The following is a 17,496-nucleotide window of genomic DNA, read 5'->3' as shown; positions in this document are numbered from 1 at the left end:
GAAGATGGTGCCAAAGACCATCGGGGGAACCGCCGGTGGCTTGTTGGGACTCCGTTTCCTCGCATTGGCAGTGGCGCCGAGAGAAACAAGAAGAACAAGAATCGCGAGCTTGTAAAACGCGGCCATTTCCTTCTCGGCTTTGCTCGTTTTGCTTTGCTCGACTAGAGAAGGCCGGCTTGGCTGGATGATGATCTGGATCACCTTGTCGCCACAATTTATAGGCAAATCCATCCAAACGTGACGCTTTGCTCCCGTCAGCTGTGCCGTTGTTTACCATAGCTCCAGAAAGCCTTTCTAGGAGAAACTTGGAAACTCCTCAAAGTTGGCACAATGGAATGTGTTGTCAAGAAACACACGCAAAATGGAAGTGGAGAGAGGTTTCATGTAGCAGCGGCGACTTGGACATAAAAGTCCCGCGTGACTTTTTTCTTCCACCTTTTTTCTTGATTGTGTCTAAGCCTCTAGTGGCCAATTGACAGAGTTATTGCCAAGATCAGCTTTCATCACCATTCGTCACGTATCTGTCGTTCCAAAAACCCCATATAGTCATCAAAAAACACCCCCACAACGCCGCTATAATCATACCCTTCGTCTTCCTTCTTTTTCAAATGCGTGTGGTGCTAGATTCTGCGAGCATTTACCTCACTTCTAGTGCTTGGGGGCCACTTTGACGCCAGGAAAACCAAACATCTCTATTGATTTCTTTGATAGATACAATCGTATATTGTACATATGTATCACGGAGGTGCTGCTAGAAGGGACTCACCTTCCTCGCGAGCTTGAGCAAAATCTCTGGCAGCATCCGTCTATCCAGCCGCCCTCGATCAACCTCGGCCTCGTTGTCTCGGTATATCACCTCGAGTATGTCGTAAAGAAGCTCATCTTTGCCCCCACGCATTGGGTCCTGGAATGCATTCGGTAATCGCTTCGTGCCATCGGGAAACAATCGAAAGAGAGGCCTACCTGTATGATGATGTCGGTGTGGGTCTTGTCCTTGTAAAAATTAGTGACCACATTCGCATTTACACGTCCTAGTGCCTCGGCAAAGCTAACACTGCAATCCAGCAGAAAGGAAAAAATAAAAAATAAAAGTGAGTTTTTCTCCAGTAAGGAGCAATGCGTACCTCGAGCTGTGAGGAATTGAGTAGTCGGCCGTCCCATGGCACAAAACCATGGTCGGTAGCAAAGGCACGGCCGGCTGAAATTCTCTGCTGCTAACAACTATTTCCGGAGAATGCTGTGCTAACGATCCTTCCCCTTCCATTACACTGGATTAAAAACCAAGGCATCAGAGATTTAACTTTGAAGTGAAGAAAGCGGAAAGCACTTACCTCAGAAAGAGCGATCTGTACAGGCCTCGATTATGAAAGTGATCTACAAGCTTGAAAAGATTGTATCCTCCAGATATGCCAAAGAAGGCCTTGAACTGGGTGGCACTCCACAAAAGATTGCATTTTCCGTGGATGGCCTCTTTCCTAGCCTGGTTGACGAGAGCGCAGGAAGCAATGTGTGCGCCAGCAGATTGACCAGCTAGATACAGCCTATGCCACGCAGAAAAAAAAAAATTAGACTATTATGCATGGATAGGGAGCAAATTACCTGTCTACATTCCCACCATAGCTCGAAATGTTATTGCAGAAAAACGAAAGTGCCGTTGATACATCGGCAACCATGTCACTTATCCCACCTTGAGGAAAGTTCCTGTTCAATCAAACAACAAGAATCAGAACTTGTTTTTTTTATGTTTTAAACCATAGAAGATTGACCTGTAATCTATACACGCAACAATTACCCCTCTGTCGACAAGCTGACGACCCAGAAGAGCTCCCCACGCTTTGTATCTGTAAAAGTTATCAGCTCCACGTGTAAGAAAAGGGGTGAAGGCCAACCCGATAATCCACGCGCCACCAGTAACGAAAGCCACTGCAGGCTTAGATCCGTCAGTTTTCTCTGGTAAGTAAAGGTCCAATCTACAACCAAAATGCTATAATCAAGGAAAAACGAGAACTGAAACTCTCACCTGTTTCTCGGCTGATCACCATACACGATGCTTCTATGTACTCGCTTTGAGAAGTAATAGTACCAAGAAACTATAAAAAAACTCAAAGAAAAGCCAGATTTTAGCGCAGAGAAAAAAAAATGAAGAAGAAAGATTGAATGAGCTACCTTGAATAAATCCTGGCATAAGAAAGGTAGCGTACAGGCTCAAGGCAATGAATTTCACCATCCATCGATAGCCAATCCTGGGATCTAGAAGTTAGAAAAGATGAAGAGAAAGAAGAAACCAATGAAAACGCTATACTTTACCCCAAGTATCTCAAGAGCTTGAACGTGAGCCTGGTAAGAAGATATGTCTCGGATGCTGCGTGAGAGACATCCTCGCGGAACGAATGCTGCGACTGGATCTGGCCCGAGAATTCGCTGCTCGGACTCCTCCGCCGCCTCTGTTGCTGGTGGCCGAAGGAGAAGGATTCCGAAGGAGAAATCAGCCGCGAGAGCTCGTCATCCTGCTGCTGATCTGGGATTTCGACCTTAGTCTCCTTGCAGGCAAAGCCGCCGAAGGATTTGCTCCTGACGACCGTCATGGCGGATGAGAAGAAAGAAGATCGATCATGGAATCCTGGAAGCACTGTGCTGGAATAGTGGGAGATCACCCTCACCCTGCAAAGAACGAGAATACGACGCGTTACCTCCATGCCGGCCGTGAGCTAGTCTCCCGCTTCTAGGGCTTTTTCCATGGTGCTCGGCCCCTTCCTTTCAAAATGGACGGCTCGGATTCGCGGTGTTCTTGAGAATAGACGGCCCAGATTCGTTTGGTGTTCTTGGGGAGCATGGCGAGCAATGGGGAGAATCGTGCAGTCCCTGGCGGAGCTTGTCAAGATCTGCGGCAGGGCCAAGGACATCGCCGAGGGGCGGAAGCTCCACGCGCGGATCCGGCAGGGCGAGCACCACGCCAATCGCTACCTCGCGAATCTCCTCATCGAGATGTACAGCCGGTGCGGCAGCGTGGACGAGGCGCGCATGGTGTTCGACGGCATCGCGGCGCCCAATCGATTCTCCTGGAACATCATCACGCACGCCTACGCGATCAACGGCGACCTCGATCGCGCGCACGAGATGCTGGAGAGCTCGCCCGACAGGGATCTGGTGTCGTGGAACTCGCTCATCACGGCCAATGCCCAGCGCGGCCGCCTGGGGGAATCGCGCCGCCTCTTCGCGAGCATGGAGCGCCGGAATCTCGTGTCGTGGAACGCGCTGTGCGCGGCATTCATGGGCACTGGAAGAACCCTAGAGGCTGTGGCGGTGTTTGAGCGAATGCCTTATCAGGATGGGGCGTCGTGGACGACGATGATGGTGGGATTTGCCCAAAATGGGCATCTTGGCGAGGCGCGAGCGCTGTTTGAGATCATGGGCGAGAGGAATTCGATCTCCTGGACGGCGCTCCTCCAGATCCATGCGCAGCACAGGAGAGTAGAGGAGTCTAAGCGAATTTTCGATGCCATGCCGGGAAGAACTGTGATAGCTTGGACAATTATGGTCACCGCATTTGCCCAGTGTGGGCATTGGCTACAAGCACAAAACCTCTTTCTTGAAATGCCGGAACAGGACCTCCAAGCTGTGAATTCCATGATCCAGCTCTATGTCAACACCCAAAACTTGGAACAGGCTAAGAACCTCTTTGATACAATGCGAGATCGCAATGTGGTCTCCTGGACCGCGATCTTTGCAGCGTATGCTCAAAAGGGGCATTTGCTGCAAGCTCGGAAGCTCTTCGATTCCATGCCGGATCGTAACGTTATCTCCTGGAACGCGATGCTGGCGGCATACGTCCAGAGCGGCGAGTTCCTTGCAGCTCTCGATCTCTTCAAGGTCATGGAGCAGGATGGATCGTCGCGGCCCAACGAGATCACATACGTGAGCGTCCTCACGGCGCATAGCCACACGGGGCTCGTCAAGGAGAGCGTCCAGCAGTTCCTGTGGATGATCCTGGACCGCGGCGTGACCCCAATCCTGGAGCACTACCACTGCGTGATCGACGTTCTTGGGCGTGCTGGGAGAATGGACGCTGCTGAGGAGCTCGTCAACTCCATGCCCTTCGTCCCCCAGATCATCACCTGGACGACGCTCCTAGCGGGTTGCAAGATCCACCGGGACTCCAAGCGCGCGGCAAGGATTGAGACAATCATACTGGCGCTGGATCCTGGCTGTGCTCCAAGCTATGTTCTTCTCTCCAACATCTATGGAGGAACCAAGACCGCCACCTTTTGATGATCCGGGTTACGTTCCCTCGGCATGGATTCCAAACAGGAGCATGTAAGGTGCTCCTCGATGGGCTTCTCGATCGCGATTGAGCTCGAGGATCAGAAGCCCGATCCGAGCTCCACGATCGGCGTCGCCGTGGATCCGGCAAGCTCCCAGCAGTGTCGTCCACGCCTCGGTCTCGGGCTCGAAAGGCATGCTCCAGAGAAGCTCCTCGGCCTCTCCCAGCCTCCCGGCGCGAGAGAGAGCGTCCACAACGCAGAGGTAGTGGTGGAGCAGCGGATCGATGCCTCGGTTCTGGCACATTGACAGGAAGAAGAACCGGGTATGATCGACGAGGCCGAGATGCGCGCACGCCGTGAGGATGTCCAAGAACGTTACCTCGTCGTGTTTGATCCCTTCCAGATCCATAGACTGGAAGATCTCCACTGCGTCGCTTGCGCGATCGTTTCTGGCATAGGCCGCGACCATGGTAGTCCACGAAACCACGTTTTGTAGCGGCATCCGATCGAAGAGAGCTTGAGCTTCGCCCAGATGCCCCAAACGGGCAAATCCTGCTAGCAGCGTCGTCCATGAGATCACGTCTGGATCTGGGATCCTCTCGAGAAATCTCTTGGCCTCGTCCATCCGGTTTTGCTCGATCAATGCTGCCAGAACCTCATTGTAAGACACAGTGTTCTTCTCGGGCATCTTTTCAAATAGTTTCTGTGCTTGATCCAAATGCCCTTGACGGGCAAATGCTGCCATCACGGCATTCCAAGTCACGGTGTCTCTACGTGGCATTTTTTCCAGCATCCCGGCAGCCTCGTCAGCATGGCCAAACTCCGCAAGTCCCGCCACGAGGACAGTCCACGTCACTACGTTCCTCTCCGTGGCACTGTCAAACACCCACTTGGCGTCAACAATATGCCGGTTTGCGGCATAGGCTGTTACCATAGCGTTCCATGTTACGACGGTCTTGTATGGCATAGTATCAAAAATTTCTCTAGCTTGGGAAACGTAACCCTTCTCCGTGTATGCAGAGATTAGCGCCGTGGAAGAGAAAATGCTCCATTGGGGCATCTTTTGGTGTAATTCCCCAGCTTTAGGAATATCCCCGGTCTTGGCAAGTGCAGTGATAAACACCGTCCATGGAACGATGTCCCTAGACGGCATCTGGTTGAAAAGAAATGTGGATAGCTGGAACTGTCCGGATTGCGCGGATGCGTTCATCATCGCCGTCCATGTGTAAATATCCCTGTGTGGCATCCGGTCGAAGAGATTCTTGGCGCTCTCCAGATGCCCATTCCGGGCATATGCCTGAAGGAGCGCGTTCCACGAGTATTTGTCCCGGCCAGCCATGGAGTCGAAAGCCCTGCGCGCGTCCTCCACGCTCTCGCACTGCCCAAACATCTCGATCAGGCGGGTAGAGAGGTAGGCGCATTCTCGCAGCGCTGGGCTCCTCTGGATGATGGAATCGCGGATGCGCTTGCCGCGATTGAGATCTCTGGCCGCTCCACAGGCCGCGATGAGGTCGGCGCAGCTAGCGGTGTCGAGATCGGGCTGTCGATTCGCGTTTACGGCGAGAATCCACTCGAGATTGCTGGCAGCGCCGCTGGCGAGCTTCCTCTTTCTCTTGGACTCTGTTCTAATCATCCGGGAGGAGGAAGAAGGCTTGCACCATTCGCGGAAGATCTTTCCGGGAGGAGGGAGAAGGAGTGGCCGATCCAACGGCCTGGCGAGCGCCACGTCATCATTCCTTTGGGCGCTCAAGCCCTAACCCGGTTCGTTAGGAGCTAGGGCTCCAGTGGAGAAATCGAGGAGGCGAGTGGAGCTCAGGTAGATGTAGAGAAAATGGCGATTCTCGCCAACAATCACAGGGCTGGCGGTGCTAGATCGTCGAGCGATGCCGGCGCCACTGCGCCCCGGAGAATGCTGGCGGTGAAGCTCGAGGATTCGGAGGTTTCTACGGAATCGGAGCTCTCGGACAAGGGTATGGAGACTTGCCAGGTCGGGGAATCCATCGCCAGCTTCCCGTTCGAGCTGTTCGATCTTCCCGACTTGAAGAACATTTTGTCCCTGGAGACTTGGAATTTCTACTTGTCCGAGGAGGAGAGGGAGCAGCTCATGGCTTTCATGCCCCCGGAGATCGACCAGGAGGCATTTGCGACGACGCTCAAGGAGCTTCTCTCGGGCACTAGCAATATCTTCTTCGGGAATCCAATGGCCCAGTTGTTCGAGAGCTTGAAAGGAGGACATTGCCAGCCCAATGTGGTGCAGTACTCGGACGGGATTAAGTGTCTCCAGAGGAAAGAGCACTACCAGCTGCTGAGAAAGTACCACAATTCCATGGTGAGCTCGTTCGTGGAGATGCAAAAGCTGTGGGAGGAGTATCCGGACGTGGAGATCGAGGGGAGGCTAGAGATTTGGAGGAAGTGGAAGGACACCAAGGTGAAGCCGCAGCTCCCAAAGGTGGCTGAGAAGACTTTCAAGGCTGTCCAGAAGGCGAAGATGCCCGAGACAGTGAAGGATGCGTTGAAGAGCAAGGCTGCCGAGCCAGTGGCTGAAGCTGTGCATGGAAACACGAGGATGGTAGCGAAGGGAGCTGTAGCTAAGCCGGGCTTAGCAAAGGCTGGGAGAGCTGCCTCCAAAGGTGGTGTTGTGAAGAAGTCTGTTCCTGGGAAGGCTGAGAACGCGGCGTCTCCAGTCTCGGATGATCCGGAGGCCTTTGGAAATGACAGTGGTGGTGGTGGTGGCGGGAATACAAGCTCCTCGCTGACGAGTGGCGAGAAGAAGAGGAAGTCGAATGTGGAGAGGGCTTCGGTGGCCAAGCGGACCAGGGAGGATGAGAGTATGACGAGCTCGGAAGATAGTGACAAGAAGGCTTCCAGTGCGGGAAAGCAGAGAATGCAAGCTCTTGTGGACGTTGGAGTGGCGAAGGCCGAGCCAGGGAACGAGGAGGCAGAGCAGAAGAAGAAGACGAAGAAAAAGGTGGCGGCTGAGAAAGAGGTTTCGGAATCTCCACCACAGTCGAAGGTTATCAAGAAACTGGGAGTCACCTTCCCATTTTCGATCATCTTGTTCCTGTCGGCTCTGAGGCGAGCTTTGCTGACGCCGGCCAAGGACAGTGGCCCCAACGTTGACGCAGCGTTATCAAAGAATGCCAGCAGTGGCCCGTCGAGTCCGACTGATGACAACGGCAGTGACGATGGCGCAGCAAAAGCTGGTTTTTTCTGCGTTCCCTTCTCGGAGGTTGTCAGCAGAGTGCAGGAAAATCCAGGGGATCGAAAAGTCCTCCAGGCTCAGGAGCCACTGCAAGACTTAGCGTGGGGAGCATTGAAAGTCCTATCATCCAAGATTGCTCCTGCTGGAGCCAAGGGGTGGAAGCCGCTCACGACTTACGAGAAGGAGTCGAAGTCTTGGTACTGGATCGGCCCCCAGGGATCTGTGGACGAGTCTGGCAACATGCTGGCGGACGACTGGGGTGTACCGTCCAAGATCCTTTCGAAGCTGGAAGAAGCGTTTGCGACGTGGTACAAGCACGGCGAAGAAACTCGGCAGCAAATGGTCCAGTTGCAACTTCCGCCGCCTCCGGTTGCCTCGGCGGCCGTGGACGAGAGGGAGAGATTCAGGGACATGCGAGCGCAGAAGAGTCTGATAACCATCGCGCCGAGCTCGGAAGACATGAGGTCCTACTTCCGGAAGGAGGAAATACTTCGCTACTCGGTACCAGACCGGGCGTTTGCTTACACGCGCTCGGACGGGCAAAAGTCGGTGGTGGCTCCTTTGAGAAGAGGCGGGGGAAAGCCGAACTCCAAAGCCAGGGACCATTCCATGCTCAAGCCGGACCGGCCTCCGCACGTCACGATTCTGTGCCTGGTGAGGGACGCTGCTGCTCGGCTTCCTGGTGGCGTGGGGACACGGGCGGACGTGTGTGCCTTGATCCGGGACTCACAGTTCGTTGTCGAGGACGTTTCCGAGGCTCAAGTTCACCAGGTGGTGAGTGGTGCCTTGGACAGGCTTCACTACGAGAGAGATCCGTGCGTACGCTACGACGGCGAGAGGAAGCTCTGGCTCTACCTCCACACGGAGAGGAGCGAAGAGGACTTTGAGGACGACGGTACTTCGTCGACCAAGCGGTGGAAGAGGCAGAAAAAGGACGCATTTGAAGGTGGTGGCGTCGGCGTTGCCGAGCTGCCACAGGGGTGCTACGAAAACGGCTCGCCTGGCGGGATGGAGCAAGATGGCGGAGGCAGCGGTGGCGGCGGCGGCGGCTTTGGAATCGAGCTGAGACTCCCGGAAACTACGACGTCCGCCATCTACTCCGCCGGCAGGACGGAGCTCGTGTACAGCAAGAGCGGCTCCCTGTCCAGTCCCAGAGTTCTCAACGGCAGTGGCTCTCTAGCGGCCGATCCAGCAATGCCTTCGTACATGGAGCTCCTCCCTCCGGCAACTCGTCCCATTCCAGCACCGTGGGAAGCTCACGCTCACGCTCCCGCTTCCTGGAACCAGCAAGGCGCTGTCCAAGCCGGACAACAAGAACAAACACCGCAAGAACAGGCAGCTTGGAGTCAGCATGCCTCATCGCCACCATCATCAGCAGCAGGAGTAGCACAGCAAGATCCAACCGAGTTTGTCGACGTAGAAGCCATGGCTGCAGCAAACAGGGACGCAGACGCCATGATCACTGGAGACGACAGCTAGTGAAAAGGTTCGTAGCTTCTTTTACTACTACTATTGTCACATCTTCTCTAAACCTCGCTCTCGTGCTCAGAGGTCTTCCAGAAGTGTAAAAGCCAAAATTGCGAACAGCGTTTGTTCGTTTTCCTATGTCCCCTTGTGTTCTCCTAGTAAGTCACTCGAACAGTTTTCTCTTTCCCTACTCCTCGTCTGATAAGCAGATGTAGTCAGCGTGTCCCAAGCTCACCCGGGAGTCCAGAGGGTGCTGGGCGATAAATGCGTTGCCTCCGGCTAGAACTCGTGCTACAGAACTGGCGCTAGCTTGAGCCGCGTGATCCACAGCTACGTCAGTGACCGCGGCAGCTGGTACTACTCCTGTGTTACTAAAGCTACCGCCGCCGCCGCCTGTCCCTGTGTGAGCCTGGTTCAACCAGGACAGCCGCAGGTTCTCGCTTATGTTCCTGTACATTACCTGCGAGCTGACGCGGGCGTTCATGAGCTCTTGAGTCGTGGCCACCACCGTGGGAGAAGGCGGTGCTACTGCTGGACTCGTCATCATCATCGTAGAAGCTGAGACTGGCACGAACTGGAGCCTCGTATGGTGATGCGTCTGCTGCGTTGCTGGGGTGGCGAAGCTGGGAGAGATTGGCCGGAGGAGATCTGGAGCTCGTGTCGCGTTGGTTGGCGATGGCGGCGGGAAGACCATCACCTGCTGAGGATGCTGCTGCTGGCCAAAGTGCTGCCCTGGGACTCTGAGTATCCCATGCTGCGTGTTGTAGATCGCGGCCATTGGAGAGGAGGAGCCGGCCAGAGCTTGCGGCCGCGAGTTGGCGCCCGCGATGGCGGCGAAGTCCATGACGGAGTTGTGCCACACGCTTGCCGGAGCTGGCGGTCCGGGAGATCCTGAGAAACCACGCATGGCTGTAAAGAAACAGGGAGAAATGACATAGTACCTTTGAGGCGCACGCTGTCTTTCAGCCTTAGCGCCTCGGATAAGCGGCGTTGCGCAGCCACCGCTGCAAGGTTGCCTTGTAACGCTTCCGCCTTCTGGGCGAACGCTTTGCACTCGTCCTCGAGCTTCCGTTTCAACGCCTCCAGTTCTTTCGAAAGCCTTGCCACCTGAACTCAAATACGAGGAAGTTGAGCAAAGAAAGGCTGATGAACCCAACCTCGTCGTCGCGCGCCTTCTTGATCTTCTCCATCTCTTTCTGCAGCCTCGTCTCCTCCAGCGACAGTGGATCGTAGTGCGAAGACAGGCGCGCTGGCGGCACAAAGTTGGAAACCGGCTGCTGTGGAACCCGCGGACTCTGGCCAAGGGGAAGAGGAGCTTCAGCATGAATCTGACCCGTTGCAGGAAGCGCAACGACAACTTGACTTCTGTTCCCTGCAAAGATTTCGTTGGCCCGACCACTAGTAGTACGTGGAAATTCTTCCTGGCCTCTGCTCGCTGGTAACGCAATAACAACTGCGGCTCGGCTCCCGGTCGCTGGTCCTTGCTGGCTTCTGCTCGCTGGGATCTCGGGTGGGACTTGGCTTCTGCTGGCTGGCGGTCGGACGACGTCACTTGCAAGTGGAACTTCCTCTACTGTTCTCGCAGGAAGAGGGACTTCTTCCCTTCTGCTCGCAGGAGCCGGAACAGCCGGAGCTTCTGCTCTTCCGCTCGCAGCAATAGAAACATCCCGTGTAAGTGGAACTTCTTCTCTTCCGCTCGCAGCAATAGCAACGTCCCGTGTAAGCGGAACTTCCTCTCTTCGGCTCGCAGCAATGGAAGTTGTCCTGCTCGCTGGAATGCTTGGAGGTTGAACTTCTTGTCTTCTGCTCGCAGGAACGTTCGGAACTGGAACTTCGTTTCTGCTCGCATGAACTTGAGTTACTTTACTTCTGATAGCAGGAACGGAGACTTCTTCTCTTGTGCTAGAACCAATTTCAGGAGCTGGAACGGGGGCTTCAGGAAGCACAGGATGCGAGGCTTCCGCAGTGGTCATAGAAACGGAAGAAACTCGCGGTCGAGCAGGAGTGTCTTCACTCTGGATCATGGGAGGATCTGCTTGCTGCTCACATGGAGATTGCTGTTGACGGACACCACGAGAATTTCCACGCCCGAGATCATCGCTTTCTCGCGGAAGTTGCTGTTCCTGGTGGCTAAGGTTGGCGGAACTTTCAGGTTGATATTCCCGCAATTCAGCGGTATTGTCGGTTGCCGGAGTGATATCAATTGGCATAACACCGTTGTCCAGCTGCTTTAGCCGATCAGCAAAGAACGCGCCCATCCTGTTCCTCGTGAACGTTTGTCTCTCTCCCAATTCCCTTCTCTCCTTATCTAGCCGCGTCTGAAGTTCTTTCACCCGTAACTTGTGTTCCTCGGCTTTCTCTGCTAGCAGCCGGCTACTCTCAGCCGTCCCCAACGCTTGAATAGTTCTGCATTCAGCTTCGTAAACCTTCTCAAGGTGGACCTTTTGCTTGGTTTCGTTCTCCATAAGCTCGCACCACACTCGCTTTTGAGAGTTCAGGAGCTTTTGAGTCTGGGCTTTCCTCCTCGTCTTCAGTTCCTGCTTTTTTTCTTCCAACAGGTCCCTTTTTTCTACCGATACACGACATCCCCCGGGAGGAGAATCTAAACAAGCCCGTGGTGACACAGCCGCTGGCTGGGTTTTTTCCGTGGCAGCTACCGTTGGAGACTGTCCGTTTTGTGAACGAGACGCAGGAAAGGCTCCCAAAGCTATCTTGAGCTTGTTGTGAACAGCCTCCAGCGACTGGTCGTCCACATCAAACCCCTCGCTCGTTGCCGCTAAAGTCGCCACCACTTTGTCGAAGTCAACGCCCATCTGTTCTGCTGCAATCCAGCACTGCCAAGAAGAAGGCATAAGTCTTTCAGAAGCTAAAAACACGAATATTAGATATAGAACATACCAAGGACAACTGCACCTCGTGACGGAAATTATTATTCATCCGCAGGTTCTTTACCACGAAAGTGAGCAATTCCAACGCGCGCTTTAGTACATTCTCCTACGAAAGAAAGTCGAGTGAGACAACTGCAAACAGTTAAAGCCCAAGCACTGCTTACTGGTAACTCTATGAACTCGCCCAGGGACTTCAGCTCTCCCTGCAAACTGCTGAGACGCTCAAGCTGCTCCTCTCGTTGGCTGCTCGAAGTTGTTACACGACCTCCAGAACTTTGCGAAACTGGAGGTGCTGCTACCTGGGGTGAAGCATCAGGAGTTGGACGGACTGTATCAGAAGCATCCACTTGCCGTAGCTCTGTAATAAACAACAAAAGAGTACGATTCTAGCCCAAGCATCAAAACACTTATCTTACCGCCGTGGGCCGCTAGGTAACTTGGTGACGTAAGTTTCCTTTTCTTTCTCTTTGATATGTCTTCAAAATCTCGATATTCAACTGGCTTTCGCGTTCTTTGTCCCTGTAACTGGAGCGACTTTTCGCGTTTACCCTTGAGAAGCGGGGACCAGAACTCATCCGCCGCCGTCGAATTTCCGTCTTCACAAGCCTTGGACGATACACCATAAAGAGGAACTCCTTTGGACGACGCATCTCTGTGTGACAAAATCGCTCGAGCTTTGTCGCTGAGACGTGTTCCGTGGTTGCCAAGAGAAACAGCCTTCACTTCATCGTCATCTAGAGAAAACAGTTGTTTGCCAATCTCGTTTGGGACCGTTCCACCATTCCATCCTATCCTTGGATCCGTGACTGCATCATTTTGTGTACACCAGTCGTCCATCTGTAGTAGAGCCGCCGCACCCCAACGAAGCATCTCTTGCATTGCTTTCAAGCTCAAATTCTTAAGTTGGCGTTCGTTTGACACCACATCCTCCCGTGCTCCATCAAGAATCTTTTCCTCCACAGTGAGGCCGCTGTACAGTCTATACACGGTCACGTTGTTGAGACCAAGCTTTCGGATGCACGTTGTGTCACTCCATGGGTTCCAGTCGCTGTCGTAGATAAAAACCGCGTCGACGGCCGTGAGCTGATTTGGAATAGATGTAGCAGCACCGCGCTCGAGAAGAAGTGCAAAACAGCTAGAGTCCTGCGAGTTGAACCTTGTGAGAGATGCCTGACGAACCTGTGCATCCATTCCTCGCTCAATGCGTCCATATGAGCCAAATTGTTGCTTTAGATAATCATCAATAATGTTCATGAGCTGTTTGGAACGTGTGTTCTGAAAAAGAAAATATATAAATTATGAAACAATACTCAAGCAGATGAACTTTTGATACCTGGACAATGATAAGGGTTTTCTTTTTGTTCAGATAAAAGTGCGAGAGCATCTTGTGCATAAGCTCCAATTTGCCACTCGCTCTTATCCCCGCATTAAGCCACTCCTCCTGAGGAACGAGCTCCCCGACAGATTTTGCCAAAGTTTCCGAGACCAAATAAGGATGACTACAACACTGCTCTAGAAACAGGAGAATATTATCAGAAGATAACTACATAAAAAAACTTACATCTCGAAGCACAGAAACAAGTTCGTGAAGAATATTATCCCCCTGAGACATATTGCCTGACCGCAGAAGCTCAAAGTGTTTTACAATGAGCAAACAATACTGATGAACCTGCACAGGGGACATTTGCGCCGGAACCCAATATTCCCTTAGATCATTCACAGGTTCAGCATTGTACTGGCAGGCCACAAGCTCCTTCCAGTCAACGCTTTTATCTTTTCCAAGAACTTCCGCAATAAGTTGACGCTCTTCGGAATCCCACTGAGAGAACGATAAGAAATAATGAGTATACACAATGAGACAACGCAAACACTACCTTCCAAGGCTCTGGACAGAAAAGCAAACAAAAACTGGAAGACACCTTCGCCAAATTTTCGTATATACTTCTCCGAGCTCGACGAGAGTCATGAATTAATAGACAGGACCACTTAAACCCTTTAAGAAAGTCCACATCCACATCCTGCATTGATTATGAAAATGGTTATTAAAAAATAAAAAGGGGAAGCTTACCGAGCCCACAACATCCAACGTGGTTACCACGATGTGTAGCTTGACGCAGCCTTCGATCAGAGAGAACTCATGCTGTCGAATGAAGTACCTACTATTAGGAGTGCCACAGTACATAACTACGTTGAGATCAAGTGTCCACTCTTTAAGCTTCTTCTCCCAAAACGGCAGCATCTCTGGAGAAGTCACCACCAGTATGGGCTCCTTTGTTCTGAATTCCCGACACAAAGAGATTGAGAAGGCTACAACCGGAACTGGTTCTTCCTGCAAAACGAGTTAATCACGCCGGGACACAAATAGCCCATGTACCTGGATTGGATTACTTAAGACAATGCCTCCCTTCTGCTTACACCAGCAATCGCGAAGATTGTTTAGCATTTCCAGCTGATGGTCTTGCAAAGAAACACTTTGTAGCCAAGAAGGTTGCTTTATAAGCCGCGCACATTTTTCAGAAACCTGTAAGAGAAAATGTTATCATTCGTATGAACGCAAACATTGTTACCTTGTCGGCCTGAGGAGCTCGAGCCCGCAGCCGCGCTACTTCACACCACTTCTCATACACATCGATCAAAAGCCGCCCTTTTTCCTCCAATAAAAATCTTGCAGAGGCAGACTCCCATGTGGATTGTTCGTAACCGAGTTGAGTCCATTTCACAAGCCATTCTATCTCCTGCGAATCATTTTGTCGCATTCCTATGACTCGTTCTGGCACTGTCCAGCTCGGCTGCCACTCTAGCAACTGCAATGCTGCATGTCAGACTTTAGAAGCATCCAAAAAACAAGCAAATACCTTTCCATTCCTCTTTAGATGAGTCAGCTTCTTCGATGCCAGCTTCGCTACTACGGCTTCACTGAGCACGCTATCATAAAGGTGAGCACGACCTCTCCACTTCACGTAATACATCTGACCACCATTCCCGCATTCAGCACTCGAGAGCCATATTGATTCAACTTTGTGATTCTTGCAATACCACCCTCCACTAGGACGAGAAGTCAGTGGAGGAACCAAGCAGTGAAAGTGATATCTACTCGCGCATCCTGTTAGAGAGCAGGAGCTGCAAGAACTGAAAGTTAGAGGCGAGAATAGAAATCAATTATCAAGCTTACATGGTTTGACCGCCCAAACCACAGACTTGACAGGGGCTCACATCTTGGTTCGCTACAGCTTCACCTTCTTCAGGGATAAGCGTCTTGAGAGCAGACTTTGAAACGTCCAAAGCGGCGGCACCGTTTTCAGCAGGAGAGACGGCCCTATCAGTGGCATCAGTAGCGCTCCCGATGATCGTCTCGCTTGCGACGGTCATATCATCTGGTACAGGAGCAGCAGACTTGTCCAGAGGCGTGGAGGTTCTCCGTAAAACGCCATCCGATATGCATAATGTGTTTGGGAAATCTACCCGCATCGTAGGCATGCTGTCAAAGGTGCTCGCCTCTTCCTGCACATCATAGAATTTAATCACATCTTAGGCACAACAAACTACCTGTGGACATTCGCAACTTGCAATGGAGGAATTCCAGACGTTTTCCTTGCAGTGCCACGTACTCCTCTCCACAGTCAGCTCGAATGGAATCCTGCCGACAAGAAGTTTGGTACAGCCGAGGGAGATGGAAAAAGAAATTAAAACTCTGGCCATACCTTCGCCACTTTTTGCAGAGCACGCAAGCTACCCACTGGCTGGATCTCCAGTCTCCGTCTTTTCGGCGTTTGAGATCCCGGAGGCTGCTAGATTCGACCTTTCTCTTTTTAAATGCCATGGTTTCGTCTTCCTCTTCCACCACTGGCTCCTTGCCTTTGATCGAAGCAGCCGTGCCATTAGCATTCTCTGCCCGCCTCGCAGCGCCAGCTTCCTTCTTGCAGCCTCGATTATCCTGAGCTTCCATTCCAAGCTTTGGAGCGCCATTAAGAGCACGATTCTCGAGACGCTGCTTACCGCCAGGAGGAAGCGGGAGCTCCCTTTCATTTCCCCGAAATATCGACGGACTCGGCGCGCTCTTGTTCCTCTCAGCTTCAAAATCTTCGGCTTGAATCCTCCTCGCGGCTGCGCTCTCGACCCCTGCTGGAATAATAGCGCCTGCGCTCTCGATCCCTGGCGCTTCCTCATCCGACCCGCCAATATCCACCTCCTCGTCCTCGTCCCCCTTCCAGCCCAGGACGAAGCCCGCCGACGCCATCGCCCTGCCAAGCCGCGACCTTTCACAGAATCACCTGGTCGATCGGCGCTTTGGCGCTGGCCCGCGACCTAGCACCATCGCGAGCCACTGGGCGAGAACCATGAACCCTAATTGCTACCTTCTCTCTCTCCAGGGGCATATTCGAAATGCCTGTAATTTGGACAAAATAAACGGTATTGCACGGTCAACCGCCGCGAAGTCAAGCGCTGACGTGCCAGTCAAATGCGTCTGTTTGTGCTGAAGGGGCAAAGAAAAAAAAAATCTACGAGGAAGAAGAAAAAAGAAGGATAGAATGCCGTGGCGATGGAAGAGGACGAGAAGCTCTAGCGATGGTAGCGGCGGCGGGCGACGATGACGAACAGTCCCGCCGGAGCAGAGGACGCGAGCGGCAGCAGCACTGCGGTGTCCAATTCCAGTTCTTCCTCCAATCGATCGGGAGAGCTTCGCGATCGCCCAAAGCCAGGTGAGTCCCAGGCGGAGCTACGCGCTCGAGACGACGAAGTGGAACACGATCGCGAGGAAGAAGAAGAAGAAGATCCACAAGGCAATGCCCAAGTAAGAGCTGATCACTCAGGCCTCGACGATCATCCGGGAACCTCGGGTGGATCAAGAACCAAGCCTCCTCCTCCTCCTCCTCCAGCCAGCAGCAAAACAGCTTCCACCACCCTCGACCGCGATCGCGATTGCGACGATGGAGACGACGAGGACGACGAGGGCGACGATCGCGACCAAGCCGCCGGGAGCTTCGACTGCAACATCTGCCTGGAGCTCGCGCAAGATCCCGTCGTCACCCTCTGCGGCCACCTCTTCTGCTGGCCCTGCCTCTACAAGTGGACGCAGCTGCGATCCATCTGCAAGGAGTGCCCGGTTTGCAAGGCCCCCGTCCACGAGGACAAAGTCATCCCCCTCTATGGCCGAGGCTGCGTGGAGTCCTCCTCCGACCACCGCGACCACGCCACCAGCTCGGTGCCCGAGATGGAGATCCCATCTCGGCCCCCCGGCCAGAGGTCGGGCTCCTCCTCGGACCCCCACCACCAGGCCAGCCTCGCGGCCTGGCACCACCACGCCCGCCGCCTCTACGATCCATACGGCATTGGTTTCGTGGCTGGAGCTGCCGCGGGGCCGGGAGCGTCGGCGCGATTCGGCAACGTGACTTTCTCCGCGGGATTTGGATTGTTTCCATCGCTCTTCCGGCTCCAGTTCCATGGCTTCCCCGATGCGCCGCCACCCGGGCCGGCCATGCTGCCGTATGGAGGCTTGCACACGCCGCCGCCGCCGCCGGCCAGCTACCACCACCACCACCACCACCAGCTGAGGGCCCTGCCGCCGCCGCTCCGCCCGGACCAGCAGGAAACGCTGCTCTCCCGGCTGCTCTTGTTCGTCGGCGGTGTCATGATCCTGTGCTTCCTCTACTTCTAAAGAGATCTCGCGTTTCTCTCT

The 17,496-nt window shown here is 53.4% G+C and overlaps 6 protein-coding genes across 8 annotated transcripts; 3 read left to right on the top strand and 3 right to left on the bottom strand.

Moving 5' to 3' along the window:
- Window positions 1–666: 666 nt before the first annotated feature.
- Window positions 667–2,769, bottom strand: LOC9662893 (probable isoprenylcysteine alpha-carbonyl methylesterase ICMEL2). 3 transcript variants are annotated; one of them, XM_024664470.1, is made up of 11 exons: window positions 2,691–2,769; window positions 2,308–2,634; window positions 2,167–2,243; window positions 2,021–2,090; window positions 1,890–1,970; window positions 1,767–1,841; window positions 1,600–1,701; window positions 1,332–1,541; window positions 1,125–1,268; window positions 964–1,054; window positions 667–904 (listed from the first exon to the last, which is right to left on the bottom strand). In XM_024664470.1, exons 2-11 carry the CDS (start codon window positions 2,583–2,585, stop codon window positions 752–754), a joined length of 1,281 nt encoding a protein of 426 aa, XP_024520238.1. In that variant the 5' UTR covers window positions 2,586–2,634; window positions 2,691–2,769; the 3' UTR covers window positions 667–751. The 3 variants fall into 3 exon arrangements, with proteins under 3 accessions (XP_024520238.1, XP_024520239.1, XP_002990626.2); XM_024664471.1 differs by having other exon boundaries at window positions 2,308–2,629; window positions 2,691–2,751; XM_002990580.2 differs by having other exon boundaries at window positions 2,308–2,719.
- LOC112342497 (pentatricopeptide repeat-containing protein At4g02750-like) lies at window positions 2,737–4,269 on the top strand. The gene has a single exon (XM_024664420.1). It carries the CDS (start codon window positions 2,737–2,739, stop codon window positions 4,267–4,269), a length of 1,533 nt encoding a protein of 510 aa, XP_024520188.1.
- On the bottom strand, window positions 4,263–5,921 carry LOC112342513 (pentatricopeptide repeat-containing protein At1g62260, mitochondrial-like). The gene has a single exon (XM_024664469.1). It carries the CDS (start codon window positions 5,893–5,895, stop codon window positions 4,279–4,281), a length of 1,617 nt encoding a protein of 538 aa, XP_024520237.1. The 5' UTR covers window positions 5,896–5,921; the 3' UTR covers window positions 4,263–4,278.
- Window positions 5,922–6,074: 153 nt separating this feature from the next.
- On the top strand, window positions 6,075–9,113 carry LOC112342510 (nuclear factor related to kappa-B-binding protein-like). The gene is made up of 2 exons (XM_024664460.1): window positions 6,075–8,950; window positions 9,014–9,113. Exon 1 carries the CDS (start codon window positions 6,094–6,096, stop codon window positions 8,941–8,943), a length of 2,850 nt encoding a protein of 949 aa, XP_024520228.1. The 5' UTR covers window positions 6,075–6,093; the 3' UTR covers window positions 8,944–8,950; window positions 9,014–9,113.
- Window positions 8,941–16,165, bottom strand: LOC9662892. Its single transcript, XM_024664453.1, has 16 exons — window positions 15,521–16,165; window positions 15,366–15,456; window positions 14,992–15,320; window positions 14,675–14,939; window positions 14,387–14,623; window positions 14,194–14,340; window positions 13,888–14,148; window positions 13,694–13,837; window positions 13,381–13,638; window positions 13,153–13,326; window positions 12,236–13,094; window positions 11,984–12,177; window positions 11,830–11,925; window positions 10,089–11,765; window positions 9,873–10,038; window positions 8,941–9,822 (listed from the first exon to the last, which is right to left on the bottom strand). The coding sequence occupies exons 1-16, from the start codon at window positions 16,054–16,056 to the stop codon at window positions 9,119–9,121; spliced, it is 6,138 nt and encodes a 2,045-aa protein (XP_024520221.1). The 5' UTR covers window positions 16,057–16,165; the 3' UTR covers window positions 8,941–9,118.
- A 242-nt stretch (window positions 16,166–16,407) lies between these two features.
- Window positions 16,408–17,487, top strand: LOC112342496 (RING finger protein 5-like). Its single transcript, XM_024664419.1, has one exon. The coding sequence runs from the start codon at window positions 16,408–16,410 to the stop codon at window positions 17,473–17,475; it is 1,068 nt and encodes a 355-aa protein (XP_024520187.1). The 3' UTR covers window positions 17,476–17,487.
- Window positions 17,488–17,496: the final 9 nt, after the last annotated feature.

Source organism: Selaginella moellendorffii, unplaced genomic scaffold (assembly GCF_000143415.4).
Source record: "Selaginella moellendorffii unplaced genomic scaffold, v1.0 SELMOscaffold_110, whole genome shotgun sequence".
NCBI classification, from domain to species: domain Eukaryota; kingdom Viridiplantae; phylum Streptophyta; class Lycopodiopsida; order Selaginellales; family Selaginellaceae; genus Selaginella; species Selaginella moellendorffii.
This window is presented reverse-complemented; position numbering and strand designations above follow the sequence as displayed.

Coding starts and splice junctions, on each gene's coding strand:
- LOC112342510 (XM_024664460.1), top strand. CDS start 6,094: ATGGCGATTCTCGCCAACAATCACAGGGCTGGCGGTGCTAGATCGTCG.
- LOC112342513 (XM_024664469.1), bottom strand. CDS start 5,895: ATGATTAGAACAGAGTCCAAGAGAAAGAGGAAGCTCGCCAGCGGCGCT.
- LOC112342496 (XM_024664419.1), top strand. CDS start 16,408: ATGACGAACAGTCCCGCCGGAGCAGAGGACGCGAGCGGCAGCAGCACT.
- LOC9662893 (XM_002990580.2), bottom strand. CDS start 2,696: ATGGAGGTAACGCGTCGTATTCTCGTTCTTTGCAGGGTGAGGGTGATC. Junction 1,702..1,766: donor GTTGCGTGTATAGATTACAG/GTCAATCTTCTA, acceptor TTGATTGAACAG/GAACTTTCCTCAAGGTGGGA. Junction 1,055..1,124: donor TCAATTCCTCACAGCTCGAG/GTACGCATTGCT, acceptor GCTGGATTGCAG/TGTTAGCTTTGCCGAGGCAC.
- LOC112342497 (XM_024664420.1), top strand. CDS start 2,737: ATGGTGCTCGGCCCCTTCCTTTCAAAATGGACGGCTCGGATTCGCGGT.
- LOC9662892 (XM_024664453.1), bottom strand. CDS start 16,056: ATGGCGTCGGCGGGCTTCGTCCTGGGCTGGAAGGGGGACGAGGACGAG. Junction 13,838..13,887: donor CGTTGGATGTTGTGGGCTCG/GTAAGCTTCCCC, acceptor TAATCAATGCAG/GATGTGGATGTGGACTTTCT. Junction 12,178..12,235: donor TTACCTAGCGGCCCACGGCG/GTAAGATAAGTG, acceptor TGTTTATTACAG/AGCTACGGCAAGTGGATGCT.